This window comes from Austrofundulus limnaeus, unplaced genomic scaffold (assembly GCF_001266775.1).
Source record: "Austrofundulus limnaeus strain Quisiro unplaced genomic scaffold, Austrofundulus_limnaeus-1.0 Scaffold129, whole genome shotgun sequence".
NCBI classification, from domain to species: Eukaryota; Metazoa; Chordata; class Actinopteri; order Cyprinodontiformes; family Rivulidae; genus Austrofundulus; species Austrofundulus limnaeus.
Window position 1 is genome coordinate 1153194 of NW_013952531.1, and position 13480 is coordinate 1166673.

General features: G+C 40.0%; 1 protein-coding gene and 1 long non-coding RNA gene across 2 annotated transcripts; both read left to right on the forward strand.

Moving 5' to 3' along the window:
* Positions 1–1120: 1120 nt before the first annotated feature.
* Positions 1121–7296, forward strand: slc35b2 (solute carrier family 35 member B2). Its single transcript, XM_014015474.1, has 4 exons — positions 1121–1324; positions 3339–3526; positions 3623–3783; positions 5534–7296. The coding sequence occupies exons 1-4, from the start codon at positions 1305–1307 to the stop codon at positions 6464–6466; spliced, it is 1302 nt and encodes a 433-aa protein (XP_013870928.1). The 5' UTR covers positions 1121–1304; the 3' UTR covers positions 6467–7296.
* A 3020-nt stretch (positions 7297–10316) lies between these two features.
* On the forward strand, positions 10317–13131 carry LOC106522464 (uncharacterized). The gene is made up of 2 exons (XR_001310793.1): positions 10317–11017; positions 12938–13131. It is a non-coding gene; the product is annotated as an uncharacterized LOC106522464 (long non-coding RNA).
* Positions 13132–13480: the final 349 nt, after the last annotated feature.

Genomic DNA, 13480 nt, shown 5'->3' on the forward strand with positions numbered 1-13480 from the left:
ATATAACACATCATGATGTTATCAGTTAGACCATATAACACATCATGATGTCATCAGTCACTTGGACAATTCACCTACACTGCCATCACTAATATGCACCTTCTTCATTTTTGTACTGTACTACACGGTGTATATATGTATATAAATGTATATGTATATGTGTTTATGTATATGTGTATACAGTATGTGCATTGGTATATGTACATCACTATATATCACGTGTATATCGTGGTTTTTTGTTTGTTTGTTTTATTTATCTTTCTTTATTCTTCTCACCCTCTCCTGTATTGAGCTGCAGTAATGTGCAAATTTCCCCACGGTGGGATCAATAAAGTTTGATCTTATCTTATCTTATCTTATCTTATCTTATCTTATCTTATCTTATCTTATCTTATCTTATCTTTTCTTACCTTACCTTACCTTACCTTACCTTACCTTACCTTACCTTACCTTACCTTACCTTACCTTACCTTACCTTACCTTACCTTATCTTATTACACACAGCAAAGAACAAAAAATATGCAATCAAAATAAAATGAAAGGCAGCAGAAGAATAAATCTTAAAATATCTGCCCCTTTTTTATCCCCAGAATATGTTCAAAATGACAGTAAATTACAACAAAATTCAAAACAACTGAAAACACAAAAACAAAGCTAAATTTAAAACAGTAACTCAAACAACAAATTGCATGGATTCACTTATGCTTCTCCATATTTCTTTTAGACAGACTATGTTACTGTTTTGTCACTGTTTTTTATCATCGTTTTTGTTTGTTTGTTTTTTTCTTCAGTCATGTTTGACCACACTACTTCTCCTTTTAGGATGCTTCCGTTGCTCATTTTTGTTTTGTATAAACATGTTCATAAAAAGCATTAAGACTTTATTTTTTCTTTATTGCACACATCTTTTTCCAAGTGTCTTTTAACATTTTGTTACGTTTAAGTTTTAACCTTTTTACTTTCTTATGTTTTTGTTTTTAGTTTATTCAGCTTCAAATGCCACGCTGCCACTTGCAGTTACTCATCCCTTCCGATAGAGGGCAGTGTGTTTGAAACGGCGCTGTTTCCTCATCCTCCCACTGGCGTTTCATGAAAAAAGGAGGAGAGATTTCCGGTTCAAGTGAACACATCGGCTGTTGAGGATAAGTGGAAAAAGAAGGTTTTAAACGCGGACCGGCGTGAGGCACACGGGCCCCGGTGTTTAAAACGTCTCGACCGGCTTGTTCCGAGCGGCTTCATGCTGTGTCACCGCGGGGACGCTTGAGTCTGTCGGCGTGGAGAGGCGCTCCTGGTGCGGGAGAAAAATGCCTTCTTTCCCATGGAGGTAAGGCTTCTGAGCCAAAGTATGCCACGATAAGATGAGCTAAGCTGCTAAAAGTTGCGTTTTCACGATGCTAGCTTAGATAAGAAATACAGGAAGTGATGCTGAGTTATTGCACTGCTTAAATACACGTCAAACATGTCTATTTTTACGCTTTATACGTTTAAATAATGAAATTAAACACACGAAAACATAACATTTTGTGTATTTTTTTAGTCACTTACATATCAAAACATGTTTTTAAAGTGTCTTATTTAATTTAATTTGATTATTTGTGTCACTCTTTGTTATGTAGCTGTCTCCAGCTCCTCAGTGACAGTTTTATGGTCATAAAGGTGATGTCCTGTTCCACAGGCCTGTGGTGGAGCAGCCACATGATGGTGAATTCCTCCACCCCTAACAGGCTTCTTGTTCAGATCCAGGTCCTGCTGGAGTGGGCTGTTGGTAGGCCAGGGCTCAGCAGCACAAAGAGCCTCTGTGTTGCTTCAGACTCCCCCGAGGAGGAGGAGGAGGAGGAGGAGGAGGAGGCCCTGCCTGGCTACGATCAAGATATACTGTGTGCCTCAATAGGGAGCTCCACACCTTACTGATAAAAAGCCTTAAATAGGAGTCACACATGTATGCAGTCTACCTTTTTTTATATATATATATATAGATGTCTAACAGGTTTGTTCGCATGGATGTATTATCGGCATCTGGATTGAACGTTCAAGCTTATAAATTAAAAACTTGTTTCTAGCCAAGGGCCAAGCCCTTATCAGTATTTATCAACAAGCCTCGTAATCTAACCTTGGTTTTAGTTATAATTTTTTTAATTCGTTCTGAGGGAAACGCAACAAAGATCCAGTCTGTCGCAGAATGATGAAGCATATCTGATGCATTTAAAGTATTATCTTCCAGGGCCTGATAAGATATTAACAAGAGCTGGATCTGAATAGACAGCCTTGAGTTTAACACGTGTGCCTTATAGAGCAGTGTTTCCCAAAGTTGAGGTCGGGACCCAAAGTGGGGTCCCGAAACATCAAGGTGGGGTCCTGAAAAGATTTTCTGAATTAATGACATTTTTGCCTTAGTTGTTACAAAGGAGTGAGGTTAGTGTATTTAAAACTGATAAATGTAGTATAAAAATATTGTTACTATGCCCATGTTTAGTTGACCTGATACAAATGTTTATCATCCAGAAACAGTTGTGGGCACAGGTCTCTGCTACTGTTATTTTGTGGGTCAAAAGCTGAAAAGTTTGGGAACCACTGCACTTTGGTTCCCAAAGTTGAGCTTGGGACACAATTATGGGTCATGAAGCACCTTGGATAATCTCCAGAAATCAATTTAAAGGGTAAAAAAATAATTGATGATGTAATATTTTCCCTATAATTATTACAAAAACACAAAATAAGTATAAATAAGTATTTATATTTGTGTACTAGCTGTTTAGATTGTCAAAAAGCCTGTGTTTTTAGGGTGATTAACGAAGTTTGTGTACTCAGACCAGTAATATTTGGGGTCACAAGTTTTTGCCATGGATATTTTGTGGGTCAGAAGATAAAAAGTTTGGGAACCACTGCCTTAGAGGCATGGAGGTCAACTTGAAATGAAAATGTGGCTCCTTCAGTATCGTATTATTATTATTATTATTATTTTAATTGGGTAAAATTTGAGTGTCTCAAACAAATTTGTGCTCAGGAAAGAAAATATTGGTTTTTAATAAGTTATGTGTTTTATATATTGTTTTACCTCCCTGAAAATAGCACTTTAGACTCAAAATGAGGCACAGCTGGTCAAGAGAATAAAATGGCTGCCATTGAAAATCTAAAGTGCATTGGATTGATAATTGTAATGTAAATAATTAAAATTTTCCTTTGGGATACCTGGTACCAGACATAAAACTGCATCTGATGTTTTTGCTCTTGTTGTCCATGTCTGCAGAGTTAACAGCGTTCTGAGAAAGTATCGACTCTTCCACGCTCCTGAAGTTATCTGTAATGTTGTAATGTTTTTATCCCGTTGTGTCCGTCAGGGTTTGGCCTGCACTTGGGCTGCTTTGGTTCCCCGCCGCTGTGGCTGCAGAGGAGGTCTCGCTCCTGGACAGCTGGAGCGACGTCTGGCTCTTCCGCTTCCTCGTCAACATGCTGGGGTACGCCACCATCGTCGTCCCCGGCTACTTCCTCATTAGATACTTCAAGCGCTCCAATTACATCGAACGAGGTGGGGGTTTTATGAAAGCGAGCCTGTTCTGGGGCAGAAACCTATTCCTCTAGTCCAGCTTTACCTGGTGGTTTTTGTTTGTTTGCTCTCACCCAGGCAGCGGGGTGTGCTACCCGCTCGTAAAGACGTGTGTGTACGGCAGCGAGGACAAAACCGGTCTGCTGGACGATGGATCCAGTACGAACAGGAACGAGGCAGATTCGGGCTCATCCGTCAAACAGGCTGTAAAGTTGATCTTTTGTGCTGCAGGACTTCAGGTAGGAGCTCCTCCCACAACCAACATTCACTGAATACATTAATAAAACTGTTGTGTTTGCTGTATGTGTGAAAGCAGCAGCTCTGAAGACGCCTTCGTAGGAAATCGGGGCTAAAATCCACATAAATGTAGCATAAGCAGAGGTGTGGCTCCAGCTTTTATGGAAAAACAAATATACATTACGAATAAATCCACATCTACGTGTCAAGAGGGAATTTCTTCAAAAACAAACAGAAAAGTTGTTGGATTTAATTTTTTCTGTTTTAATTTTCGTCTGTTTAACTTCAACTGGAGCTACTCAAGACACATGCTTTAACTTATGCTTTAAAGACATCAAAAATTCCTCATTAAAATAACATAAAATTAGGATTCAGACCAAAATATTTATGTATTATAATAATAATAATAATAATAACTTTATTTGTGAAGCGCCTTCAAACAAAGCGCTGAACAGGAGATAAAATCACAACAAGAGATGAATTCACAAAAAGCAATGATAAAGTCACAGAAAACAAGATAAAAACAATTAAAAGATAAAATTAAGACAAATAAGAGAGTTTGAACAGGTGCGTCTTTAACTCTGCTTTAAAAACAACAGAACAAGCCTGCCTGATGTCCTTTGAGAGATTGTTCCACAGAGAGGGGCACGAAAAGAGAAGACACGTTTACTGATGGTCTTTCTTCTGGCTTTAGGAATCATTAATAGACCAGTACCTTCAGATCTGAGAGATCGTGGTGGAACATAAGGATGTAAGGTTGAGATATGAAGGCGCCAGGCCGTTTAAGGCTTTGTAGGTGAGCAGCAAAACCTTAAAATTAGCTCGAGCCTGAAAGGACAACCAGTGCAGGGATTCTTAGAATGAGTTAAAATACGGGCAGCTGCATTCTGGACCATCTGCAAACATCTAAAGCTTTTCCTGGGTAGTCCAGAAAGGACAGAGTTGCAATAATCAATGTGTGAAGTCACAAACGCGTGGATGAGGACCTCAGCATCGTTGAAAGAAAGAATGTGCCGGATTTTGGCAATGTTCCTAAGATGGTAAAAGGCGGTCCTAGTTACTAATTTTAAGTGGAAATCAAAAGAAAGCACCAGATCAAACCACACACCTAGGTTTCTAAATGTTTCTTGACATCTAATGATCTTATTATCAATTTGCAGGGGAAAAACTTGAGACAACCCATGGAACGTTTTTGGGCCAGTGATGATTAAATCAGTCTTGTCAACGCTGAGGAGCAGGAAATTGTTAGATAACCAACCTGTAATCGCTGACAGACAGGCCTCCAAATTAGGCAAGTTGGCACAGTTTCCCACTGTGAAAGGCAAATACAGCTGTAGATCGTCCGCATAGCAGTGGAAAGTGATGTTAAATGAATGAAGGAGAAGACCAAGGGGCAAAAGATATAATGAGAACAGCAGGGGGCCCAGCACGGACCCCTGAGGGACCCCTTGCTTCACAGTGCAGGTTGCAGAGAGCTTATTTTTAAAATAAATAGAGATCTACTAGTTAGATATGATTTCAGCCATGAGAGCCATTATAACCAACAAGACAAATAAAGTTGTATATATTGATTTACTTATATCAGAATGATCCAGGTATCAAAATATAGCTTTTAAAACCAGGAATCTGAAAATTTAATKAGGTCATTTTGACCAAATTTGATTTAATCCTCGTTTCGATATGATGGCTCACATATTTGGTGAATTGGGAAACTAAAAAGCCCTGAAAAGGTAACTTTTGTTTGATTCTCAGGCCTCGTATTTAACATGGGGGGTCCTCCAGGAGAGGGTGATGACTCGTTCCTATGGAGCGGCGACCCCCGAGGACGAGGGCGAGAGGTTCAAGGACTCTCAGTTCCTGGTCTTCATGAACCGTATCCTGGCCCTGACCGTGTCGGGGATCTGCTGCCTGGTGTTCAAACACCCTCGCCACGGCGCGCCCATGTACAAGTACTCCTTCGCGTCGCTGTCCAACATCCTGAGCAGCTGGTGCCAGTACGAGGCGCTCAAGTACATCAGCTTCCCCACGCAGGTGCTGGCCAAGGCCTCCAAAGTCATCCCCGTCATGCTCATGGGGAAGCTGGTGTCCCGCAAAACCTACGAGTACTGGGAGTACTTCACGGCCGCGCTGATCTCCGTCGGCGTCAGCATGTTCCTGCTGTCCAGCGCGGCCGCCAAGCACCCGTCCACCGTCACCACCTTCAGCGGCGTGGTCATCCTCGCCGGCTACATCGTCTTCGACAGCTTCACCTCCAACTGGCAGGACAACCTGTTCAAGTACAAGATGTCGTCGGTGCAGATGATGTTCGGGGTCAACCTGTTCTCCTGCCTCTTCACGGTGGGCTCGCTGCTGGAGCAGGGCGCCTTCTTCGACTCGCTGGCCTTCATGGCGCGCCACTCGGAGTTCGCCTTCCACGCCGTGCTGCTGTCCGTGTGCTCGGCGTGCGGCCAGCTCTTCATCTTCTACACCATCGGCCAGTTCGGCGCCGCCGTCTTCACCATCATCATGACGCTGCGGCAGGCCATCGCCATCCTCCTGTCCTGTTTCCTCTACGGCCACGCCATCACCGTGGTGGGCGGCTTCGGCGTGGCCGTGGTTTTCCTGGCGCTCTTCCTGCGGGTGTACGCGCGGAGCCGCAAGAAACCGAGCCGGCTGTCCGCGTTGCCCCACGTACAGAAGGTGTAGCGCTCGAAAAGTCGGCCCGAACTGGGAAATAAAACCACGTTTTTGTGGTGCCGTTTGACTTCTTGTTATGTTTTTTGTTTTTTTCTTGGCGTCGGTACAGAAAAGGGAAACTGCAGTTTTGATTCTTAAACCGAAACGCCCCCAAGGGGTCCAGGTGGTATTTAAGGTCGCAGAGGTTTTGAGTGCCTGTAAGATTCTTATGTTTTAAACTGCAAACTGCCTCTTACACTTTCAGTTTAACAGGGTTTGTTTTAACTTTCTACCACCACATGTGGCTTGTGCGTACAGTTTAAGGTTACTGAATGGATAAACGTTCATTTCTTTGAAGCGTTAACAATATTTTCCTCATTCAAAAATAAAAAGGGTCAACTTTTAAAAACACTTTGTTATAAAACACGATAGCAGGGATGCTATACACAATAAACATGTGTTCTCAGATATATTCCAATTTGTCAGCAGCGAAAATCGACACCGTTTGTTGTTTTAAATTATATATTTTGACCAGAAATCACAGCTGATTTCTCCTTGAATGGTTTTTAATTTAAAACGTTTTTTCACAGATTTCATGAATTGTTTTAAAACTTGGTTCTGAAAACATGTAAATATGTATCCTTTTTATTTTATTACCATTTGTTTTAAACTTGTGCTTTCTGTGTTTTTCATGTGAATGTTTGGATCAGCACTGAATGGATGATGATGTCAAAGCTGGGGGGCAGTTTGCAGAACAAAAATGCACAAAAAGAAACAAATGCAATGTTACTGGTTGTTATTGCCATTCTTCTACTTTCTCTGGTAAATGGATTAATAATAAAACATGTAAATTAACTCAACACTTTCTTTTACACTTCCTTTAATTTGTAAAAAACAGTATCTTGAGTTTGGGGTAACCGGTTGTAGACGGACATCCAGTAATTACTTTGTGTTTTGTTTATATCTATTCAGTGGTTCATGAGAGTTTAAACATGTTTCACTCCAAGTGTGTGTGTGTGTGTGTGTGTGTGTGTGTGTGTGTGTGTGTGTGTGTGTGTGTGTGTGTGTGTGTGTGTGTGTGTGTGNGTGTGTGTGTGTGTGTGTGTGTGTGTGTGTGTGTGTGTGTGTGTGTGTGTGTGTCGGAGATGTTGCTCAACTGAAACCACAACAAATTTAAGCAAAATATCTCAAATTGGCTGACTTCAAGCACATTTTATGTTTCCCAAGGTCAAAAAACAGTTTATTTGTAAATATATATTCAGCCTATGTTTGCTTTCTGAAAGTTTTATTAAATTTAATTCAGTGGTTCATGATGTTTTGCTAACAAACTCCGGTATATAATGTCAAAGTTGATGATATGATGTGTCTAAAATCCCTCCTTTTCACATTTAAATCCTCTAAAGTGGAACTACAAAGCTTCGGTCTGAATTCCTACTTATTCTAACTTTACCAGCTCCTCTTTCACCACTTTTCTACTGTGTGCCTCGTTTTGTTACTGTTCCTTTAAGACGCTCCAAGCCCCGCCCCCCTCTGGCTTCCAGACCAGTCCACTCCGCTGTGAGAGAAGGGGGGTTTTTACGTTTTTTAGCAATGCAGAAACATTTTATTTACAATTTAATTAAAATATGTGAACAACAGACTTGTCCATCCAGCCTTACATGTTGGAGCCAGAGTCTGACCCAGAACCAGAGTCTGACCCAGAACCAGAGGAGAATGAAGACTTAAAGACTTAGTAAGACTTAGTAAGTCCAGACCTTATTTGGCAGTTCTGTCACAAATACTGTGATGTAATCGTTCAGAAAGTGTTATAGAAAATAGAGAAAACTGAATGTGTTAAAAAATATGAGTCAAACAGAAACTAAAGATCTACGCAGCACCAGGAGAGACTAAAATTTCCTGCAATCCTGGAGACTCCCGAGTCCACAACCAAATGCATTTACCGATTAAAAAAATATGGATTTTACATATGTCCCTTTTTTAAAAGATGAGTTTCAGCCACTACCACTCTAAATTTCCTGTCCTGCAACCAGCCGGTCGAGGCAGATGGTCTCCTGTTCTGAGCCTGGTTCTGCTGGAGCTTTCTTCCTGATTAGCAGGGAGTTTTTCCTCTCCACCGTTTGCTCAGGATGGGAGACTGTGATGAAGTGATTCAACACAATCTGCTGCTTTCTTCTTTACATTGTTCTTTTTATGTACAGTGTCCTGAGACAACGTATGTTGTGACTTGGTGCTGTATAAATAAACTTGAACTTAAATGACAGCCCCATATCTGTAAAAGTTGCTGAGTCATTCTTGTGTTTGCTAAGGTTGCTGTGCTGTGGCAGGCTTTTTGTATCTGTTAGTCTCAAAAGTTAATCACGAGTCCAGCCACTAAAAGTTTTAATGAGATATTTTGCTTATAGGACAGATGATGGCTACAAAAAAAAAGGTAACAGTTTAGTAAAAAATGCCTTTCAGTTCATTCAGCAGAAAGTTTACAAACCAATGCCAGGATGCAGCACAGCTCTGGTATTACAGTGACTCAGCACTTTCTTTATCCGTTAATTATCTGTATAATTGTTTTTTTGTTAAAAATGACATCAAACGAGACATTTAATTTTCTTTCCACGTTGATCTTTCTGTTCTCGTTCCACTTTCTGAGGTCTGAAACGAAGGCGAGCAGAGCCGTTGTTGAAACTGGTCTGAAAGGCCATTTTTATGATTCACTGAAGACAAGAACTCCCCTCCCTTTGGTTAATAATCTCAGACAGGAATTCCCCTCTGCTGCTGCTTTAAAGGTCCTACTTTAATAGTGCATCATCTTCTCCCCGTCTCCGGTTGTCTTCTCGGTGGTTGGAATGAATCACGAACAAGGAGGGGCCTGGGGGGCCGGGGGTCTAAAACAAAACTACAGATGTGTGATGCATGTGTGATGCTCTGGTTTCAGTCCCACGAAGGACCAGTCTCTCTGAGCACTCACTGCAGTTTTCTCTCCTTTATTAACCAGCAGAAGGATTAAGCCTTTTTAAAGCGTTTGTGCCAATTTCCCTGGACAAATCTTGTCTTTTATCTCCAAACAGCTGCTAAACGAGACAAAATAAAATCTTTGTTGATGCCGTCTGATCAGACCAGTGAAATGAACGGCTGCTTATGATTTATGGCTCAGTTAAGCATAAAAAATGTTAATTTACTTGGGTATAATGCAACCCCAATTCAAAAACAAAGCCTGAAGCCTTATTTTTTTTCAAAGTGGAACATAAAAAACAGGAAATGTTTAAAAAAACCATCTGGATGGGCACATGTTTTTCAAATTGCATACATTTTTCTGGATAGATGATGATTTTCCAGATGCTATAAGCCCTAATGTTGTTAGTCATAGTAGCAACGCTCTGTTTACATGCAGACATTCCCCTTTGACATCACTTCCTGTTACTGAACATGTGAATATCTCAACAACTGTTTGTCTCAGCGACGTGAAATTATTTTTGTAATAAGTTATCAATGTTATCTTTCAAAAAACGCATTAATATTTATTACGAAAAAAATAGTCACAGGCACTTTAAAAATTATTTGGCCTTTTTCACTTCTTCAAACTCATCTTTTGACACAAGACAATGATTTTTTTTATTGTTTGATTTAATGTGTTTTTGTTTTTATTCTAAGGCAGTTTTGCTTTGATTTTAGTTTTTATTGCGTAATGTGACTGCTGTTGTGTTTTATTGTCTGTCACTCTGTGGTCGTGCAGTTTGCTAAATACAGCTGCTGGTTCACAAATGTTCTAAAGAACCCCACTTCAAAAGAACAAAACTCTTGTTTTTACATTTTTAAATCAGGTTCATTTTACAAATGTTTAAAAGTTGTTTTTCCGTGTTCCAATCATGTGATCTTAAACACACCCATCTGTTGTCTCAAAATATCTGTTGTCTTTTCTTTTTTTTTTTTTTTGGTTGCTGAATTTCTCACTTTCTTCCATTTGCGTAACCTTTCACTCCACGCACAGAACAGGAGTGATATCGGTCTAATTCCTTTAAAGTTGGGATTTCAGAAACAGCAGAACCACAGCATTTCGAACGGCGTCACCAGGCTGTTTTACAGCACGGCTGGAACGTAAACATGGCCTCGCAGACCATGTGCAGCACCTCGCCTCGAAGGCTTTTGTGGTTTGATGTGTTTCAAGCTTTACGACAGAAGGTTTTATTTCTGCTGTGAAGGCCTTTTATCTGCTCATCTTGTTTCCTTTCCTTCTCAGTGTGGGTGTTTTGTTCCTGTCTACTATTTAGCAAGTGCTGTCAAATGAGAAGTACTACTATGGCTGTTGGACTGTTTCAGATCAGTAGCACTTTGACGTTTTTTAGGCATTTTAAATGTCACTGAAACTAGACTGTACTCGGGTCTGCAGGATGGTGTGGTTTATAAATCCTCAGCGAGTCAAATACCACCTGATCGTGTCAGTCTGGTGGTCTGTTATTGCTGTGGCGCAGACAAAAGGAGGTGTCTAACAGAGGCAGGCGTGGCAGCAAAACAGACGAGTGTGTGGACCGAATGTGGACAGAGAGCCAGAATCATCTTCAGCCAAATCAGCAGAAACTGAGCAACTCAGAAGTAGGTCATGCATTCGGCTAGTTGTGCAATTTAAATTCATTTTATGTCAGTTCTGCATTAAACGAGAACGGGCACGGCCCACCAGGAACCCCCCCTGATTTAATGCACAGGGTTAAGAGGAGATTTACACGAGGGGGTTAATTGTTTCAACAGGAAGTCATTTTTTATTAAAAAAAGCAGTAGTTGCACTTTGCTATTTTATGAGAAAATGTTGCTGACATGTAACAACTCTCACCAGGAAGTTTCCAGATTCAACCAGACAGATTTGTTCCTGAAGACTAATAATTCCTCTGAAAAAGACACGACAGATTGGATTTCTGTTTGCATTTCATTTAAAATCGTAATGCTTTTGTTTTTGGTTTATTGCATTTATGCATCGTTACAATCACCCAATTAAAAATGAAAAAAAAAAAAACCTATTCAGATCTTCCCCAGAGGTTACAATTTTGGCAACTTTTGAGGAACTTTCTCTGTTTTTTTCTCTATTTTTTTTAATCTCACAAACAAACAGAGGAGTTTTGAGAGATTTTTTTTTTCTCCAAACAAATTTCTGATGGTTTTGTTTGAAAAAAATAAATATTCAGGTAAATTTTAAACGACCTTCATTGGACTTTACTGGAACATTTTCTAAATATACCCAAAGGAAACTGTGAAAAAAAAGTACAAACAGAACATCAAGTGTTTTCCTTTTATGCACCTTTTAACATCTATAAAAGATGGGTTTCCTGATTCTCGCAATTTAAAGCAAATATTAAAATTCTCGTGTGATTTATTTAGGATCTACTAAAATAAATAAATAAAAAATGTGTTCAGGTTTCTGTAAACCTTAGAAAAACCTCTGAATATTTAACAGTCAAGTAAAGTTTAAGGTTCTGTTATAAAGTCATGATAAAAAATATCTTACCTGTAGTAGATGCTTCTTTAAACCAATTGTTCCCAAAGTTGTTCCCTGTGGGTCCTGAAACAAAGTGGGGTCTTGAAAACATTTTTTGAATTAATTACATTGAAAATTTACATTTTTGTCTTAATTGTTACAAAAGTGTGAGTTTGGTACACTTAAGAGGATAAAAGAAGCATAACGAATATTGTTACTGTGCACATTATTAGGCCTGATATCGTCTAGAAATAATTGGGGGTGCAGGTCTGTGCTGGTGTTTTGCAGTTTTTGTGGTGTTTTGTAGCTTTTGTGGTGTTTTGTAGTTTTTGTGGTGTTTTGTAGTTTTTGTGGTGTTTTGTGGATCAAATTGCTGTTTGAAAAAAAGAGTTGAATTCAGGCCAGATTGATGAGCTAAAGGCTAGTCAGCGCTGCCGCCTGAAAACAACCTTCAGGATTTTTAAACATTTAATCCCTCAGAAATATAACATTCCCACTAAAAGTGGTTCATGCTGCATTGGGAGTGCTACAGCTAGCTGCTGCCGCCTCTAAATAGATTCTAACTAAATAATGCAAAACTGGTGGAACTGATTTAGTGTTTATTTTAGAATAAATGTTATTAACTTTTAAGTAAATTAAAAATCATTAAGAACACTGAACTTTGGAAACTAGTTGAAGACTTTGAGGCAACTTGTCATTTTCTCAGCAACACAGAACATTGTTTTGGTTTCCTCAGGTGCTCAACACGTGTTTGTCTCACTGTCATCCTTTCACCTCAACATTTTATGACTGAAGTCAGCAGTTTTTTTTTCTCTTTAAACTACTCATTTGCATATTATGTTCAGCAAACAGCAAAATCTTCAGGGAGGTGGTCTCATAAGGAGTCATAAAAATAGTTTAATCTTTTCTCTAAATGACACGTTTCCAGTTCCCCACTGTAACTTTGACAAGTGTTGAGGGAGAGACGCCCGCGCTTCTGTTTTTACCAACAATGGCAGAAAGCAGCTGCCACCCCCTCATCTGTTCTTTTTTTATTCCACTTCCAGGAAAGCTACACTTGACACCCCCCCACTGCAGTGCTTCATACTTTCAGGTAAACTGTGCCCTCAGTACCTGCTGGTGTCACTTCCAGTCATCTGTCACAATAAACAGGACAGTTTTTGTTTTGCTTTAAAAAAAACTGGAACTAGTCAATGGATTTAAGAATTTAGGCAAAGAAAAAGTTGCAAAACAAGTTAAATATTAAAGATTAGTTGCAAACTAGCATGCAGGCAGAGCCGGCTCTTGGCATAGGTGAACTAGGCGGTCGCCTAGAGCGCCGTCTGCTGGAGGGGGCGCCAAACTGCAGAAAAAAGTAATTATTTGTAATCCCTGGTTGTAACTCTGCTCTAGAGGCTGACATTTTTTCGGGAATCCCATGGGTCACGTGATTCCCACGGGATTCCTGTGGGATGGGAATTGACTTAACTGTTACTCACGTGATTGGGACGGTACAGGATCTAAAGTTAACGGGAGCAGACGGGAGCGGGAAACAAGTTTCGTCATGACAAAAAAAATAGAACTGGCGTCGCCATTTTGTAGTCCTCTGT

Excerpts from the sequence above, each read along its gene's own strand:
- slc35b2 (XM_014015474.1), top strand. The coding sequence starts at position 1,305 with ATGCCTTCTTTCCCATGGAG. Across the intron at positions 3,527-3,622 it reads CTCCAATTACATCGAACGAG|GCAGCGGGGTGTGCTACCCG; the intron begins GTGGGGGTTTTA and ends GCTCTCACCCAG. Across the intron at positions 3,784-5,533 it reads TTTGTGCTGCAGGACTTCAG|GCCTCGTATTTAACATGGGG; the intron begins GTAGGAGCTCCT and ends TTTGATTCTCAG.